Here is an 18825-nt window from a genome sequence, read left to right on the forward strand (position 1 = left end):
AGGGCAATAGAGTTTATGAAATTGGCAAATTGAACTCTTGGTACTTAGTATTCAGAGTGGGAATGGCTATGGTTTCCCCATCAGGGTGTGTGGTATGGTCTGGATGTTATTTCCAGAAGCTTAGCCTCAAGTATATTTCCCCAGCCCTCCTAAGAATTCTGAGCTAAATAATCTCTTTTAACAAATCCTTTTTCTGCTTTAACTATTCAGAGTGTATTCTATTATTTGTGAGAAAGAACCCTGACTGATAAAATTACTGTATTTAATAATCTCAGATTCTATCAATTACAAGAGGAAGTTATTTTATGAATTACTAAGAAAAAAGAGGCTAAAAACTCTTACATGCTATTAATTGTAAAGCATTCGAATTTCATAGTTGTTTAAACTGGAAAAAACACACCTTAGAATCAATGAAATATGTTATTAGCAAATAGAATTCCCCCAAATGAATTTGACAGGCAGCTGATTATGGTTTTAAAAGAATTGCATCATCTGTGGGGAAAATAAGCCCTACATCCAATCCTTATAATTGCAAAGATCTGTGATTGCTCAATCCCAGGATAATCCCTAAGACACCATCAGAAAGCACAGTGCTAATTGGATAGCGCCTCCCAGAGAAATCCTCCACAATGGCCCTCTCAGAACACTGGATAAGGGGTCATAGTCTTGTGGGCAAAACCTAAGGTAGCCAGATTGGCTGACCAAGAAACTCCATAGCCAAAAAAGTGAGTCAACAAAAAACAATACCATTGAGTGGCGCCTATGGCTCAAGGAGTAGAGTGCTGGCCCCATATGCTGGAGGTGGCAGGTTCAAACCCAGCCCTGGCCAAAAACTGCAAAAAAAAAAGATACCATGAGATTGTCTCGTCTCATTATTTTCATTATTATTCATGGCAAAGAAAAAAAACAACCTCAGTAGATGATGCTCTGGCAGTACATTGTTTCCTTTTTATTCCATTTTATTTTCTATTTCTCCCATCTCTGCATATTGGGACTTTTTGTGGGAGAAGTGGTTGAAAGGTAGTTCAAAGGCAGTTAAAAGGTTGTGGAATTATTAGAAACCACATTTACACCTCATAGAGACCTAGCTAGAGCATGAAAGGACATTACCCAGAGAATCTATATTTGAAGAACAGTGGTCCTATGACATACCCTCCAGAAGCAGTAGCTGGATGTGTCACTAAGTTACTCTCCACTAGAGAGGAGGTGAATTTATTGGCATATGTATAGTGAGATGGATGGATTATGTAGGTGAGGGTATTTCTGGAATCATATATATAGGAAATGATGCATATGAGTTGGGCAAACACAGGGTGGACTGTAGTGAACACCTGCCATTTTGTGTATTCATGATTCTTCTTCTCCTAGAACCACCACTTTCACCTCCCCACTGCCTACAGGGCTATCTCATAGGCCATGTTAATCAATTTGATCCTCTTTCTTTGACCACCACTGACTGGTCCAAAAGTAAGCATCTAAGTTGAACCAGAGTATTTCCTGAGGAATTTGCAAACTGCAACCAAAAAAAAAAAAAAAAAGGAAGCCAATCAATCTCTCTTTTGATGACAAGACAGTAAGATTTTAAACTTTGGAGTTGTTTGAAGTCATATTTTTACTATGTGGACCAAGAGTGCATTGAAAGTCAGTTTGGGGGTGGAGGTGACAGGGGACTGGACTAGGAGACAAGCAGAAAGTAACAGAGACAGGGATGCAGAAAGAATCCTGATGGCTTTTGATCTCTTAGTTTCAGTTCCAGAGGTATCTATCCCTGTCTTTAGATATCAATATTTGATTATAAACGTATCTTTTTGCTTAAACTAGTTCTTACTCTTTCTGGGTGAGTTCATCCACTTAGCTGGTTTAGCTACCACTTTTATGCTGATAACTCACAAAATGTTGTCCTTAACCTGGACCTTTCTCTTGAACCTCATACCTGTTTATCCAACTGCCTCTTGGACATCTCCACTTGGGTGTCCTACTGATACCTCAAATTCAACATATCAAAAGCTAAACTCATCATGCCCCCTACCACAGGCCCATGCTGAAACACGCTCCTGCTCATGCGCTATCTCAGTGAATGGCACAACTAACCTGAGTTATCCCCACCTTTTCCTTCCCATTTACCTCCCTATCCTCTAGGTCTCTAAGCCAACTGTAGCTCCCAAGTATCCTTCAAAGCTCTCCTGTTCTCTCCACTCCTATTCTTGTCCATCATTTCAGTCCTGTATCATTACTCTTGTCTTCACTTTCAAATGCCTTCAATCCCCCCTTCCACCTAATAGCCAAAATTATCCTTCTAATTTCTGGCTATGGTCACATTACTCTTCTGTTCAAAATTCTCCAGTGGCTCCCTACTGTTTTCAGGATAAAATCTGAACTCCTGCAGCTGGGTCACAAAATTCACTCACATTGCACTCAAATGTGGAATGATATAAACCTCTTCTGTTTCCTATAACTGGTCTGATCTTTCTCACAATGCTTTCACCCTGCTGGGTAACGGGATGGGGAAGAACTAAAATTAATCCACTCTGGTAAACTCCATAGGATCCAATAATTTATTTTAGACAGTCTCTAAGTAATTCAGTAGCTTTGGATGACTCAGTCTCTCAGATTATTTTATCCTTCCCTTTCTTCCTTTCAAGATAGCATCTACATTTATAGGGGTCTTAAGTGAATTTCATGGCATTGGAGGAAGGGGGCCCTTGGTCACAAGGTCCTCGGGGTGTGTTAGTTGGCATTTGTTGAGATGTGGTTGGATTGGTATAAATGAATTAGTGAATAACAACCCTGAGAAATAGCTATTACTATAACCATTGTACAGATGAGGAAGCTAAGGCTAAGACAGGTTAAATAACTTGCCTGAGGTCACAAAGTGAGTAAATGGCAGAACCAGGAATCAACACCACCCTGATTCCAATAGGCACTTGGCTACATGAGTCTAGAACTTTTGAGAGAAGATTTGGGAGCATGAAGAATCTTCACCATAAAGCTTCAGCAATGTGACTACTCCTGGAGAATACGTAGAGTGGAATGAGAAGGCGGCCCAGATCATAATATGTAAGAATCACAGGTCAGGCACAGTGGCTCACGCCTGTAATTGTAGCACTTTGGGAGCCTGAGGCAGGAGGATTGCTTGAAGCCAAGAGTTCGAGTCCAGCCTGAGCCAGAGTGAAACCCTGTCTCTACAAAAAATAGAAAAATTAGCTGGGCATGGTGGCATGTGCTTGTAGTTTTAGCTACTCAGGAGGCTGAGGCAGGAGGATCACTTGAGCCCAGGAGCTCGGGGTTGCAGAGAACTATGTTGAGGCCACTGCACTCCAGCTTGAGCCACATAGTGAGAAACTGTCTCAAAAACAAGAACCACTGGCATGTGAGGGGGTGAAGGTTGGGGAGAGAGGAAGTCTTATCTGACTGCTCCTGTTTAAGCTATCTTCCTCTTAGGAAAGCTAGAATGGGGAGAATCCGGACTTCCAACATGCCTGGACCTATCCCAACCAGAGCTGAACCATCCATTGGGCTCCCCCAACAGCACAGCAAAGCACAAGCCTGCGACCAACACTCGGCGGGAACATAGTAAATGTGTCCAAGAACTTGTGTTGTCAGAGATTTTCACACCTCTTAGGGCCAGGAAATGTGGGGCCAACTACAAACCCTCTATGGTGGGGATACACAATCCATATGCCAGTGGGAATGAGACGTGCGGGACTGTAGGGAGCTTCCTAGATGAGGAGGTTCAGTCTTTGGCAAGGTATGGGCCTTCCTCCGGACAGCAGGGACAGAGAACGCTTCCGCATACAAAGGGCTGGTCTCCTTAGATATGGGAATGCAGAGGCCTTGACCCTTCTCAGATATTGGGTGTGCGGCCCTTCCAGGTGTGGAATGTGCAAAATATTCTGCAGGAGGATGGGCCTCGCCCCCACCCAATCCCCTCAACCGGGAAAGACCAAGGGACAGCTGCCCTTTCAGCTCCCCTCCTGCCCCGCGCCTCCTACATAAGGGGTGGACCGACAGTCCCCACCCCAGCTCACGACCAATGGCGCGGGAAACTGGAGCGGCCAGCCAATAGAATAGCTGCAATAGCAAGGGGATGGCTCCGCCTCAGGAGGCCCCAGGCAGCCAGCCTCCCAGGAGGCGGGGCTCTTAGCTGTTTTGCTGCCTGCCGAGCCCAGCCGAACGCAGCCGAGCCCAGCCGAACGTAGCCGAGCCCAGCCGAACTCTGCGCAGCTCCCGCCGCCGCCGCCGCCCGAGCGCCGCCGAGCCACCGAGCTAGCGGCCGCGGCCGCGGAGGAGGTGCCGCCCCAGGGGGAGGAGGTGCCCGCTCGCCGCGGACCGCCCGCGGCAGAGGCCGCCCCGGTCGCGCCGCGGCGGGAGCGGCCGGCGGAGGCTGCGCGGCCGAGGGGGAGGGCCGGGGGAGTGGACGTCGCCTCTGCCGGTCTCCCGCCGCCCCCCGTCCGCAGGCTTCCGAACCTCAGTCGGCGCTAAGCATCCCGCTGCCTCGGACCCTCCTGCGGGCGCGCACCAGGCTCACCTCAGGTAAGAAGGGGGCCTCCCTCCACGGGTTCGGGGACCGAGAACTGCAGATCCAGACACACACAACCAGGAAAAAAGAGAGAAACACACAAAGACACACAAGGGACGCACAGAACCACCGAGTCAGACCCCACGGAGAACGGGAGAGAGACACGTCCACGGGGAGAGGGACACACAGCCTGTAAGAGAGAGACACACAGAGAGACTGATACCGAGGTACACAAAGAGACAGACTGGGAGAGAAATGAGACATACCGGAGTCACACTTAGACAGTCCGAGATGGGGACACAACAGAGAGGCATATATAAAGACAGCTGCACAGACACAAGCGTAGAGGTGGCTATGCAGAGGCATAATAGGCACACATCCAGCAAGAGAACAGAGAGAAGAGTAAGACAGACAGACACACAGATGCACCTGACCCAGGGAGACAGTCCCACAGGGAGGCACCCCTAGGTACACAGCCTTGGAGACACAGAACCCACACATGCCTGCCAGGGCCTCCACAAAGTTCCCTCTGTGTGAGCTGGCACCTCTGGAGGTCTCCTGGGTAGGCTGGCTAGAGTCCTGAGAGAGAAGGGGCACCCAGGTCACACCAAGCTGGTCACAATCCCCATCCTCCTGGGCCTCAGGCTACCTCAGTCCCACCTCCAACAGGGTTTTTGAGCCTGGGAAGCGTGGTGGGCAGGACCAGGCCGTGCCCACTGGTTCTGAGGAGAATGAGATGAAGGCTGCTTACTCTGGCCTCCCCACTCTGGCTACACCCCTCATTCAGGTGCCCAAAGTTAGGCCTGAGGATGGGGTCTTGGCTCTGTGGGGTATTTGAGTCTGTGGGATTCAAGGTCCTCTGCCAGGGAGACCACATGTGGGCGACGGGAGCTCTGTTCCCACCTCCTCTCCTCCTAGGCCTCACCCACCCCTCCCTCCTCACCACTGTCTCCTTCGCTCTGTACCCCTTGCAGGCTCAGGACTGCAGGTAGACATCGCCACTGCCCAGGAATCATTGAACGTGCAGAAAGGACAGCCTCTTTGGAAGGCCGGCCTTACTGGAGTCCCACCTCGGCATGGGCCTTGCCATTGAGGCAGCTCCGCTGTCTGTGCTGGTCTGAGGGTGCTGCCCGTCATGGGGGCAGCCATCTCCCAGGGGGCCCTCATTGCCATCGTCTGCAACGGCCTCGTAGGCTTCTTGCTGCTGCTGCTCTGGGTCATTCTCTGCTGGGCCTGCCACTCTCGCTCTGCTGACATCGACTCTCTCTCCGAATCCAGTCCCAACTCCAGCCCGGGCCCCTGTCCTGAGAAGGCACCACCACCCCAGAAGCCTAGCCATGAAGGCAGCTATTTGCTGCAGCCCTGAAGGCCCCTGGCCTAGGCTGGAGCCTGGGACTTAAGTCCACCACACCCAGAGCCTGGGATCAGGATTCCAGAGTTCAGCCAGCCTGGGATCCAGAACTTGGAGTCCAGCCTACTTTGAGTTGGATCCAGCAGCCCATAATCTAGCCAGCCTGGCACCAGGAAGGGCTCATTGGCCCTAGGGAGACGGTCCTGGGGTAGGAGTTCATGAGTTGGTGCTAGGGCCAGGGCCATCTGGACTCTGCTCCATCCCAAGGGCCAAGGGGTGGGTCTACCCTTTCCCTAGGCTGAGCACCTCTAGGCCCTGTAGGTTGGGGAAGCAAACTGGAACCCATGGCAATAATGGGAGGGTGTCTAGGCTGGGCCCCTCCCCTGGTCCTCCCACTGTTTGCTGGATAATAAAAGGAAGTATGGCTCTACTCTGAGATTCTCTCCTCTTCCTGGGGCCCTGCGGCAGCAAAATTAAAGGTGTGAGGTGGTCTTCCAGATGTAGGTTTATTTGTACAAAGAAGGGGTAATGGTGGTTGAGGGCCAAATCTTATGGTAAGGTACTGGGACCTTAAGGAGCAGAATAAGAAGGGCAAATGCTGGGACCTAATCCAGGAGGCGTGACATTCCAGGAGCTAAGTTTGGGCTAAGTAACCAGGGTCAGGCACTAAAAGTACTGGTTCAAGAAATGGGATGGGGACTGAGGCCAAGCTCTCAGGTCTTGGTTTTCACTTCTCTCACCAGATTCAGCAGTTTGTCCAATTTTGCGATCTCCACAGCTGGACCCTTCTGCACTTCCTGCCCTTTCTTTTCCTGGGAAGAGGGAAAGTATATGTGGGGGAAGAATGGTGAAGGATGGGCCACATCTCTCTGGGCTGAGCACCACCTGCTCTGTCCATTCTGTCCCACCCTGTTCCCTGCCTTCCCCCACCCCAAACATGATCCAACTCAGGCTAGGTGACACAGGGGCCCAGCTGAGGGCCTGTACAAAGGCATCCAATTCTGGCTCAGAACTAAAGATAGAGGTAGGATCTTGAGGCTGGAAGGAATGGGAGAAGGTATCCATCCCCTGACCCTCAGAGGAACTAGCCTTTCAGGCCAGGGGGATCTGTAGCTCTGAGAGTGGGAGTGTGAGGAGGCCTAACTGTTGGGAACACCCTTGTCACAGGTCTCTGGCTGAGTCCTATCAAGACTGAACTAACAGGTGTGTGGGAAGGGAAAGGGGTGTAGACAAAGCCACAGGTGCTCTCTCCTAGTACTCTGACCTAATGTCTTCAGGCTAGATTGGGAGTGGGGCGCCATTTGGGGCCAGGCCTGCTGTGTCAGAGGGGATATCCCATGTGACTCTGGATGTCATTGGTTGGTACTGTCCCTCAGAAGAGCAGATCCTGAGTTTATGACCCTTCTGTCCACCTGCAAAGCACTCTTAGTTGGGCCGCAAGAAAAAGGGAATTGAGACATAGGGTTTGTAGGTCCATAGGCCCCAAGAACTTGGCAGACCGGCACCACTCCTATTCTCCCTGCTGTCCAGTGAAGTGTGGGCTATGCTGGGCAGCTGCCATTTCCTGCCAGCTCTCTGTTCCTGGGCCCCCACCCTCTCAGGCACCTGTGCCTGCTGCTCACTGGCATCTGCCCCAGCCTGAGTCTGGCCTGGGTTGTAAGTTGCAGGGAGAGTGCAGGACCAGTAGGCCCTTTCCTAGTTCTATCACAGCTGCTGACACCATCCAGAGCTCAGATTTCCCCCCTACTGTAACCCCTGCACCTGCTACCAAATCTGTCTCCATCCTCTTGCAGCCCAGTGCCATTTCACAGCTCAACTCTACACTCTTGAGGTAGAAGATAAAGAGCTCTTTTTCTCTCTCTTCTCACTCTCCCTCTTGAATTAAGCTTGGGTTCTCTTCTTGGCCTTAGCTCATAGGGGATATGGCTTTGGTTCCAGCTCTGTCATTAACTCCCTATATGACTTTGGGCAAGTCTCTTGCCTTTCCTAGCTTTTTTTCCTTCTTTATAGTAGTTAGCCTTTGACAAGTTAGGCTCTGACACCAATCATGGGAAGCTCCTAGGCAAAGAAGCCCAGGTTCTGTGTGTAAGTCCTTTTAGGAAAGGTAGGGAGTCTGCAGCCTACAGAGGAAAGGCAGTATGGATGCTCAGATTTTCTTTTGCATGAATAGCTTGGCCACAGTTAGGGTCAGGCAGCAATTTCACAGGAACTTCTAATCCACTCAAGTACCAGGCCCCAGCTGTGCGCTGCTCAGGTCCTAAGTGTTACAGGCACCCATGTCTTTAGGTCCTTAGTGATACAGGTCCCCAGATACACAAAGCCCAGCTCTCCCAGAGCTCTTCCCGGGGCTCTGACCTTTGCCGTGGGAAGAATCGAGATGAGAAGATCCTTGCCTCCCTGGATCAGAGTGGGTAGGGCAAGCTCCCATCCGTATCTCCCACCCTCATAGTGTCATGGTTGTACCATCATCCCTCCTAGAGGGTTCCAGCTCTGCCAGCTTAATCCTGTGTCTCTCTCCTTGTTAAATTAAGAACAGATTTTATCTGTTCAACAAATTGTGCTGCCTCCTTTCCCCTCCTGGAGACCAACTAGCTCCTCTCAGCAAGAGATTCAGACCACACCCAATCCCCCCTCCCCCACCCCCAAGCCCACCACAACCTCTGGGCCACAGCTGCAGGCGCTTAGCAGCCTTCAGAGTATTTATAGCCAAGTCCACCCCCTCCCCCAGCTGGCTACAATTATAGGCCTGGTCAAACTCCCAGCCCTTGCCTCCCTAGGTGGAGAATAGATCAAGACCCACCAGAGGGATGGTGCAGTGGTAGAGGCATGGTAGGAAGAAGTCAGTAGTTGAAAGAGATAGGTCCCTACCCTTGCCTCAAACTGCAGTAAATGTCTCAAACTGCAACCAGGAGATATGATCATTGGGGCAAGTTGGCCCAGCCTTGACAGAAAGCAAAGAGCCATTTCCACTCTTAGCACACAAATGGGCAGGACTGCATCCTGGGTTCTTGGGCTCTGTATTCTTCAGCCCAAGAACCCAGAATTCTTAAGTCTGAATCTGGACTCAGGTCTAGACTTTGAGGTCATGACTCTCGGCTCCATGGCCTATACGTGGGGCCCTTTGGCTCTGGGCAGGGTCTTCTGATCATCAGAGACCCAAGAAGCAGTAACCAGAGTTCAGAAGGAGGACTGCAGAGCTGCTGACCTACTTACCCTCCTCACAGGCCACTTCCTCCCTGCTCACTTCCTTCCTCCCTGGGTGGGCCTATAGCTCCCAGCTCAGGGACCACTGGAGCTGAATCTCTGTGTAAGCCCAACCAATGAAGCAGTGACTAAGCCCCAGTGACAGGCTAACTTGCCTGGGTGACCTGTCACACCCACAGCATCCTCCACTCCAAATAAGCCAATGATGGCCTTACATGTGCTTCTCCCGACTTCAGACTCACCTGCTCACTGGCTATGTCCACCTGGGGCCCCCATAGATAATTCAGATGCAGCATGCCAAACTGCTTTTTGAGGATACAAACCTGCTCCTCCTCCTGTGCTCCTTATTTGGGCAATGACACCACATTTACTGTGGATTTCCCAAGCTAGAAACCTGGGGTTACCCCTGGCTCCTCCCCTTTCTCTCATCCCCACCTTCCTGGAGACTGTATCTCTCACAGCAGCCCAAACTCCCAAAGCACATACCTTTGGCATCTTGCGTAAGTTGGGTGAGAGTTTGAGGCAGGTGACATGCCCACGGTCATCACCCACAATGATGATGGGGTGGATGGGGTTGAACTGCACATGGGTGATCTTGTTCTTCTTTTTGGCCACCACAGGCTGATTGCAGATGGCCTCATACTTGTTGACAGCTAAGTCAAACACATGGGCCTATGGAGAGGTTGGTGTCAGCACACTTGGGGTAATGATGCCTTGTTCCCTACTTCAGAGGAACCAGCCCCTGGCCTTTCTGGGGAAACACTGCAGAAGGCTAATGGCTAGTACACTAGAGCTGGAGGCAGCAGGAGAGGAAATTTTGTGTCTGTTTATGTTTTTCCTGCAATTGAGGGAGTGAGAATACAAAAGTTTTGGAGAAATTTTCAGTCTATGCAGAGTAAACAATAATAGCAGCTACCATTTATTGAGCACTTACATGTACTAGATACTGGGCAAGCATGTCACATGGCTGCACTCATGATCTAATTGTGCTTTTCACAATCACTGTATAAAATGGTTCTGTTATTATCCTCATTTTATAATTGAGGAGTTAGAGGCTCTTACCAGCTAACTTGCTAGTAAGTAGTAGAGCCAGGGTTTACACCAGTTAATACACACGAAGTGCTTAGACAGTGCTTGACACAGTGCTCAATAAAAGTTAAATGTTATCTTTACCACACCCGAAGTCCAAACCACTACCAACTCTTGCTTGGACAACTGTGCAGCCTTCTAACTGACCTCTCTGCTTCCACTCTTGCCCTTCTACAATTTGTCCTCTATGCAGCAAACAGATTTACCTTTAAAAAATTAAAAACCCTCCCATAGTCTCTCTGGCACTGTAAATAAAATCCAGGTTCTTCACCCTAGCCCACTCCCACACTCCCATCTTGTGCCCTCTTCCCTTGCCTACTCCACTGCACCCATACTTGCCTCTCTGTTCCTTAAACTCCCGAGTTTGTTTCCACCTCAGGGCATTTGTACCCGCTGTTCCCTCTGTGGACTACTCCCTTGCCCTGCCCCCATCTCTACATTGCTGCCTCCTTCTTGCCATTAGGCTCTTATCAAAGAAAGCTTTCCTGACCACTCTAAGAGACCACTCAGTACTTTTCTTTTCTCTCTCTTTAACATAACAGCTTTATTGAGATATCATTCACATACTATAAAATTCACTCATTTAAAGTATACAATTCTTGGTTTTAGTCTATTAACAGTTACGCAACCATCACCACACCCTTTTAGAACATTTTAATGACCCTAGGCCACACAAATCTACTCTCTGTCTTTATAATTTGTCTATTTTGGACATATATAAATGAAATCATGCAATGCATAGTCTTTTGTGACTGGCTTCTTACAGTAAGCATGTTTTCAAGGTTAATCTGTATGGTAACAGGAATAAGTACTTCATTCCTTGTCATTGCTGACTAGTAATCATCTTGGATATATTGCATTTTGTTTATTCATTCATCAGTTGATGGAAATCAGGTTGTTTTCAATCTTTGGCTATTATGAATAATGTTTCCACTTCATAGGGATGGCTATTATAAATAATACTGCTATAAACATTTATGCTCAACACATCATACTCTTTTAATTCTTGCTGAGCACTTAACACAGAGAATTTTGTTGTTGCTTTTTGTCTCTTTCCCTTGACTAGAATGTAAGCTCCCTGAGAGCAGGTATCTGAATCTCCAGGGTCTAGCCTAGAGCTGGGTACCATAGTTGTCCCTTAGTAAACATCTGTTCAGTATACAGATGGCTGATCTTAGAGTGATGCCTTTATCACTACATTCTTTCCTTGAGGAAGCAGGTGCTTCTTAGTTTATAACAAAGTTCATAAGGAATCTGGGTTTGCATCTAAGAATATTTTCACACAATGTTTGTTTCTGAGCTCTCATCAATTCTCAATGTTGAATAGACCCTTCCTATCTCACCCTACTAAAGCCTCTTCTCAGAATCAATGCACACTTCCAGGGATGGAGACCTCACTACCTTATAGACATTATTTCAGTCACAGCTCAGCTCTAGTTCATAGATAGAGCTGGCCTCTGCCACCTCCTGCTCCCTCCCAATAGAGCAAAGAAGATAATTGCTCTATGGCCTCTCATTTCCCCAGAGTGCTTTCTTCTCCAAGATGAACAGCCCTATTTCCATTTTGAGGTGTCATGAGATGAATGATTCCTCTTTTGGCTGGACCCTGAGTGGCCTGGTCATTGAGAATATACAATCCTTATGTTCTACCTTCCCCTATCTGACCTGGGCAGGGGGTGGGCTCCCCAAGAAGAAGACCCTGAGATACTTCACCTAATGTCCAGTAGGGGCCCAGTGAGCTCAGGAAGGGGGCACTCACCTTCCCATCTGTGGTAACTGCTGCAAATACCGTAGAAGAGTATGGTGCCCAGGCCACATCACCCACAGCTGAGTTCAGGTCATAGATGAACATGGGGGTCCTGCAGTAATGGAGGGGTGGAAAGCCCATGACACAGAGAGCTCACAGTGCCAGAGCCCAGGGTAGGACCCAGGGCAAGGCAGGGCAGGGCAGGGCAGGGCCAGGGGCAGGCCCCTCACTTGATGGTATGGTCCCAGATCTTCACCGTCCAGTCAGAGCTGCAGGACATGAAGACCTTGGTGTGGTATGGGTTCCAGGACACAGCATCCACTGCCATGTTGTGGGCATCATATGTGTCGAGGAATTGGCTGGAATAGGATTTAGAGCACTGGGGTGGGGTAGGGGTAGAGAGATGGATCAGGGTCAGGAACGAGAGAAAGGACAGCAGCCACCACTCCTCTGGGGCCTGGAGGATCAGAACCTGAGACTCTGCTTCTGTCTGTACCCCATGTCACTGTCACAGCTGAGCTGAGGCAAGCTGATGCCTGTTCTTCCCATCCTCAACACATCTAGAGAGAATGGAAGGGCTTGAGGGGCTGAGGGTTCAGTATGTGCAAGGTGGCCTTTCAGGAGGCTATAGTCTGCCAATTGGCCTGATACCAGAGCATTCCAGGCCAGGAAGAAAAGGCCTTCTCTCCCTAAGACAGGGCAGAGAAGGTCTTAGGCCCAGGCTGAAGGTGACCTGGCCAACTCTCCTGTTCAGAGCCTGTGGACAGGCAGAGCCCTGGATCTACATGCAGCCCAGACATCACCCTTGCAACAGTGGTAATAATCCAACCTTGTGCAGGAAAGAGCAGGTGCAGAACCAGGAGTAGACTCACCAGATTTCCCATTCAGTTTCTGACCCTGATCAACATGCAATATCTTTCTCTCTCTAGGAGACTGTGTGACTAGTCTCTCCTCCCCAGCCTCTCTAGGGCTGCCAATGGGAGGGGAGTAGAGGGGGTGGGGGATCTCTTTTGCATTCAGACCAGCTCTGGCTGGGCCTCAGGGGCTCCTGAGAGGCTGCCTGTAATTAACATTCTGAGTCTCAGAGCCTAAGAAAAGCTTGCAGCAAAGCTATTTCTGGATGGATGGAAGTTCAGAGGATGTTCACCTACTAACATCGAGACCTTACAAAACTGGCCACAAGGTTCCATCCTGCCAGCTGGGATGCACTGGGATCCAGAGATAAATATGGCCTTCAAAGCTCCTTTCGAGTTCAAATCTCCCCTAGGAAGTTTTCCCAGAATGTTCCAAATCCCTCAACCCCCACTCCCACCTCTATCTCCACTTCCAGGAAGGGAGGGAGGGACCAGAGGAAAAAATGCTAGGCTGGACCAAAGTCACCTTCTAGATTCTCCATCCCCTTTCCTGTTTCCTGCCACCCAATTGGGTCAAGAAGCATATTCTCTTTCTTCAAGAGGCTTTCCAGAACTGACGAACACTAAGATGTATTGGAATAGGATCCACGGAGACTTCTAAGCTCCTTAGGTGCTCAGGTCTAAATGGCTCTCTAAAGAACCTGACACAGGGGCAGCCTGTGTGCCTCACCTTGTAGATTTTTCCCTCCTCTGTGCCCACTAGGAACAGGTAGTCGATCTCTTTGTGGAAGTCAAAGGCGGTGCCACAGCCTTGGGAGAAGAGGGAGCCGCCTTAGCCCAGTTCTCAGAGGGAGGCTGCCAGCACCTCCCCTATTCAGCAGTGGGAATGTGCTCTGCAGGCACTCTCAGAGCAGGACTTAGCGCAGGACAGATGGAACCTGGGCCCCTGTAAGGGCTGGGACTGGGCCAGACAAACAAAAACCAGCCCTCTGGCCTGTTTGTCCCAGGCAGTTAGGACTCTGCAAACAGCCAGGGGTTCCACAGACAGGAATGGGGGCCTGGGTAAACAAGGCAGGGATCGAGTTAAACAGGGTCAGTGTCAGGGTCAGGGTAAACAGGGACAGGGTCGGTCTGCAAACAGGGACATGGTCTGTGCAAACAGGGATATAGTCTGCATAAACAGGGTAGAAATTGAGTAAACAGGGACAGGATCTGGGTAAACAGGGCCTGATCTACATAAACAAGAATGGATCTGCATAAACAAGAACAGGGTCTGCAAACAGGGATGGGACTTCTGTAAACAGGAAAGGTCTGCAAAAAGCCAAGTGCTCAGCAGACAGGGCCAGTCTTTCCCGTTCCCTCCTGCCTGGGCTCTGGCACAAGTGGGAGAAGTGGGGTGCTCAGTGAGGGGAAGGACCACCTTCATGGACTCTCACTGGGTTTGAATGACCTGGCTAGGTCTGGAGGTGAGTGGGCTGGAGCTCCTACCCACAGTGTGTAGCTGCAACCCCTCAGAAACTTCCGTGGTGCTGCCTTCCACCTTCAGCTTGATGACATCTGTGTGAACCAGCTCACTCTGTAGCCACAGAAAGATGTTGGGGAAGAAAACATGAGTTGAGCTATATCAGCAGGGTTTGGGGGTGCCCTCTGTCATGTAACTCCCCCCTCCCCAATCACCCCTGTGTGACCCTCTCTGGGAAATAAGCACCTTCACAAGCGTCCAAGACACAATCCTGCCATCAGATGACACAGAGAAGAAGTTAAGGTTTTGGTCCATGTCATCCTTCTGCCACTTGACCTGAAACATTCCATTCTGTGAGCACTGGGGTCCTGCTGGGGTGTTGAGTTAGGGCTATGAGCTGAGCAGAGCTCCCCTAAGCACCTGTCTGAGGCTCATCAGTGAGTCCTGAGAGCCCATTTCCCAGAATCCCATGATTGGTCCTCCCTCCTTCTCTCTGTCCATCTCTATCTTTCTCACTCCTCTCTCCTTGATCTTCCTGGGTCAATAGTGCCAGTCAGGACATTGCCCTAATGTATTGCCCTAATATACTGGCTTGGCAGCAGAGATAACTAGTCCCTTCCTGAATTGAGTTCTAGGAACCTCACTGTGGAAAAAGGTGGTCACTCTGGGTTCCTCTTCCTCACATAAACATGGCTTGGAAAGGATAGGGCCCACCAACCAGTTTCCTCATTTAGAAAACAAGAGTCATAATTCTTAGCTTTATATCGAGAAATAAATGAGACAACATATGGGAAGCCCTTAGGTCTGAACATTGTACATATTAAGTGTTCAATAAACGTTAGCTAATGTCTTCATACCATTGTCCTAGCAATCTGGGTGCCAAGGTGCTTCAGGGACCTTTTTTCTGCTTGCCTGGGATGGGGCTGGAGAGGCACAGGCCTCTCTCCCCTGTCCTCTTCCTAGCTTGGCCTTTCTCTAGGAAGTGTCTCCTTGGTTCCCACCTTCACTTCTCCACTAGCTCCCACTCTCAGAATCTTGCTCCCTAATCCCAGCTTTGAGCTGCATTTCTCCATCTGCAAATCAGGGATAATTATCCTGTCCCACCCATCTTCTCAGGGCTGGAAGCAAACATATGGGAAAGTGTTTTGGAGACAGAGCTGTTGTCTTATGAAGATGACACGCTTGAGACTCAAGTTTCTGTTGCCAGATGTGGAGGCCTGGCCAACCCATGTTCCAAAGAGCTGGGGTGGGGCTGGGTGCCCAAAGCTTTCCATCCTCCAGCTCCCTCCAGACTGCTCATGCTGGGACCACTGTCAGGTCCCCTCCTCCTGTCACAAGCAGAGGCTTAGTGAGGGAGGCTAAGAACCTAAAGCCTCTTGCCTGTAATCATGGCTGTCAACATGGCTGTTGGGGGTGGGGCTCAGGGTGGGGGCAAAGGGTTTCCTCTCCTCTTCCACCCCTCAGGCCTGGCAAATCAGAGTTCCAAGAGAATCAGCTGAGTCCTGCCTGGGCCTGTCTAGGCAGCTGGATCTTTTATAATTTCACTGGGTGGCTGAGAACACTCCAAAGCCTGCAAGGCAAAAGTCAGAGCCAGCCCTAATATTGAGACCACTTCCCCTTCTGTATAAAGGTGGTCCCTTTAAAGCAAGGAGGGGACAGGGGGTGTCAAAGGCCAGGCTGTAAGAGGCGCTAGGGAGCAACAAAGGGAAGTGTTTAATGAGCAGATGCCAGCACGCATGGAAATTGTATTTCACACCCCACTTAACAGCTGGATGCCCAATGGGGAGTGGTGTGTGTGTATTTGTAAGTGACTGTGTAAGTGTGCTCCTGGGGTAGAGGTTGGGAGGGTAGGAGTAAAGGTGAAGGGAGGGCGGCAAGTGGGGTTAAGAGAATGAATGAATGTCAAGGAACCAGGTAGTAGAGAGGAGATAGAACCTGCTTAACTGATTCCTTCTCTTCTGCCTTACTGGATCAGGGCTTGCCCCCAGTCTCTGCTTATACATCCTTCCTGCTCCCTTCCTCAGAATTGCACAAATACACATGTGTGCACTCACACACCACAGAATGATGCTGGTTGAAGCTTTGCAGTAGAGCCTCAACAGGGCTAGACTACCCAGGCAGGCTCCCCAGGGAATTAGCCTGTGCGGTGGGACAGAAGCCCAGTCTTCTCAGAACAGACAGTTCTTTCCCTGGTTCCAAAATCTTCCGTGGCTCCCCACTGCCAACAGAACAAGCTCCTTCTGCCTCAATCTGGTATTTGAGATCTAAAACAACCTTTCTGGTCTCCTGCAAATACCTCTGACACAGCTCCTTTTAGAAAGGCCTATTAGATTCTGATGTCTCTGACATCTTATTCACCAGCCTGGCTCTACTTCAAGCTCTAGGCTCACACAGCCAACTGTCTGGAGGGCACCTCCCTCTGAGCGTCCCTTGGGCTTCTTGTATTCACTTCTGGCCAAACCCGTCTCTCTTCTGCCGTTTCTCACTTCTGTGGATGCCCTACTGTGTATTCCAAACCCAGGCAGCATGGATTATTCCCTTTCTCCATATCCAATCAATTGTTTTACCTTCTATTGATTTGACCATCCTTCTAGCTCTTAACCCCATCTGCTCTTTTCTGTCTCCACTTCCCCAGCCTAACTCAAGCTTCAAAACTGCTCCTGATGCAGGCAGAAAATTGCTGACTTCCAAAACACAAATGTGACCATGTTCTCCCTCTGCCCAAAACCCTTTGATGGTTGGGTAGTGATTTTCAAATTACATGAATGGGCTAATAGGGGCTCCCCCTATAACAGGGGGACCTTAACTAAGCAGGACCCTGGTCCTACCAGAGAAGCTCCACTCTCATCTTCTTAATATATTTGGCTTCTGTATTAACACTTCCTTTGAAACCACTGATTTATAATGTCCAAGCTTCCTAACTTCATAAACAAGTGTGCTCATGATCGGGTACCCATCCTTTTCTCAGGCTCTACTCTCCTCCTTGTCTCTTGCATGGTGTACCAAATGATGCTTGATGTCCCATGTCATTGCAGGTGTGACCCCCCCACCCCCCATACCTTTCTTTATATAACTAATACTTTCTCATCCCTCAGTATTCAGCTCAGGTATTGCTTCCTCTAGAAAGACCTGCCTGGCCCTTCTTCCCCTGGTCAATGGGGGTGTCCCTCTGTACATGCACCCCTCCTCTGGTCAGCCTGGGTCAGGCTGTGGTTATCTCCCTACTAGGAACTCCAGAGATCAGGCCTGTAAGTGTCCTCAGCAATCAGAGGAGCAAATGGGGAGGAGTTCTGGAATGGATGAGTGAGTGAGTGAATGAATGAATGAGGAATAAGAGGAAAAGAAGAGAACAGGAAATGAGTGAATGAATCAGACAGGTCCCTCCCAGGTCACAAGCCAGTCTCTGGCCAGGAATCCTGAGTTTTCCATTTTGCAAAAGACAATAGCCCAGTTTTCCTGCCAGGATGGTAGGAAAGCAGAAGGCTACTCCTGTCCAGGTGAGTTCCCATCTTCTTGGGATCTGCCCAGTGAAAATGATAATGTATTTTCTCAATGCCCTATTGAGTCAGAGTAGTGTGGTTGGTCTGCGTCCCTGCCTCTCTCAGCCCAACCAGAGATGCTCCATGCTTGACCCTGAACTATGTGAACTGGGAACTCTAGGCCAGGATGGTGTTTGTTCAGTCTGATCAGGTCTCTTCTCTCCCTGAGCTTACTGAAGGTTATCTTCCCCATGCCTGGAAACCTCCACATCCCTGGAGATAATGAAGAGGAAGGTGGACTTTTTTGGTGGAGAGAACTCCTGAGGCTGCAAACCCTGCTCCCTGTTTTAATGAAGAGAAGCAGAAGGATGAAGGATGCAGCTGAGAGGGCACCATGTCCCTTGTTTCTGGGAAGTCCTTTCTCTGCTCAGTCCTATCTGGGAGTTGAGATTCAGTGCCTGAGGTGTGTGTTCACATGGTTCAGGGCCAGAAGAGGCAGAGTTGGGGAGCATAAGATGGGAAAATAGTCCACGTGCTGCCTAATGAGCCCAGAGACCTTGGGCAACTTGAGGCAGAAATTCATCCTTAGATTCTGTCAGATCTACCCATAAGGGGAGAGTGCACAGCCTCAGAAAGATGGGGACCTTGAGAAAGGGCCTGCGAAATCAGAGCTAAGAGACCTAAGAGTGAAACTGAAATCTATTCCCAGTGGAATAAGATGGGAGACACAGAGTCAGGGTGAAATCTAGCCCCAATATCCAGTGATGGTTGGTCCCAGACTGGTTTTGGGCTTCTAGAGAGGCCTCACCCATCACTCAAGACCTGTGTGAAGAAGAGAGGGTGCTACAGAGAGGCTCAAGAACAGACCTCACCTACCAGGCCTGTAGCCCCACTGAGAGGGTAGACAACAGTGACAACCATCCCTGTTCAGGAGTTTCCCCAGTTTCACCCAGACAGCAGAGGAGAGAGTCCCTGTGGGTAGTTGAGGAAGCCTGTAGACATGAATCTGGAGTCTTTAACATACATTTGGCCCTTGAACAACACTGGTTTAAATTGAGCAGGTCCATTTATATACAGATTTTCTTCCACCTCTGCCATCCGTAAACCAGCAAGACCAATC

General features: G+C 49.6%; 2 protein-coding genes across 2 annotated transcripts in view; one reads left to right on the top strand and one right to left on the bottom strand.

The window, feature by feature from the left end:
- The first annotated feature begins 4210 nt into the window (after nt 1–4210).
- Nucleotides 4211–6300, top strand: ENHO (energy homeostasis associated). The gene is made up of 2 exons (XM_053570370.1): nt 4211–4533; nt 5494–6300. Exon 2 carries the CDS (start codon nt 5655–5657, stop codon nt 5883–5885), a length of 231 nt encoding a protein of 76 aa, XP_053426345.1. The 5' UTR covers nt 4211–4533; nt 5494–5654; the 3' UTR covers nt 5886–6300.
- A 72-nt stretch (nt 6301–6372) lies between these two features.
- Nucleotides 6373–18825, bottom strand: part of DNAI1 (dynein axonemal intermediate chain 1) — a 66028-nt gene continuing 53575 nt past the window's right edge. The window contains exons 14-20 of the mRNA XM_053570260.1: nt 14473–14562; nt 14253–14340; nt 13495–13574; nt 12141–12289; nt 11923–12022; nt 9561–9746; nt 6373–6682 (exon numbers count right to left, since the gene is read on the bottom strand). Of these exons, the coding sequence (XP_053426235.1) occupies nt 6584–6682; nt 9561–9746; nt 11923–12022; nt 12141–12289; nt 13495–13574; nt 14253–14340; nt 14473–14562 (792 nt within the window). The 3' untranslated portion in view covers nt 6373–6583. The remainder of the gene's footprint in view (nt 6683–9560; nt 9747–11922; nt 12023–12140; nt 12290–13494; nt 13575–14252; nt 14341–14472; nt 14563–18825) is intronic.

This window comes from Nycticebus coucang, chromosome 2 (assembly GCF_027406575.1).
Source record: "Nycticebus coucang isolate mNycCou1 chromosome 2, mNycCou1.pri, whole genome shotgun sequence".
Lineage (NCBI taxonomy): Eukaryota > Metazoa > Chordata > Mammalia > Primates > Lorisidae > Nycticebus > Nycticebus coucang.

Bases quoted from the DNA above. Each gene is read 5' to 3' on its own strand.
- ENHO (XM_053570370.1), top strand. From the start codon at position 5,655: ATGGGGGCAGCCATCTCCCAGGGGGCCCTCATTGCCATCGTCTGCAAC.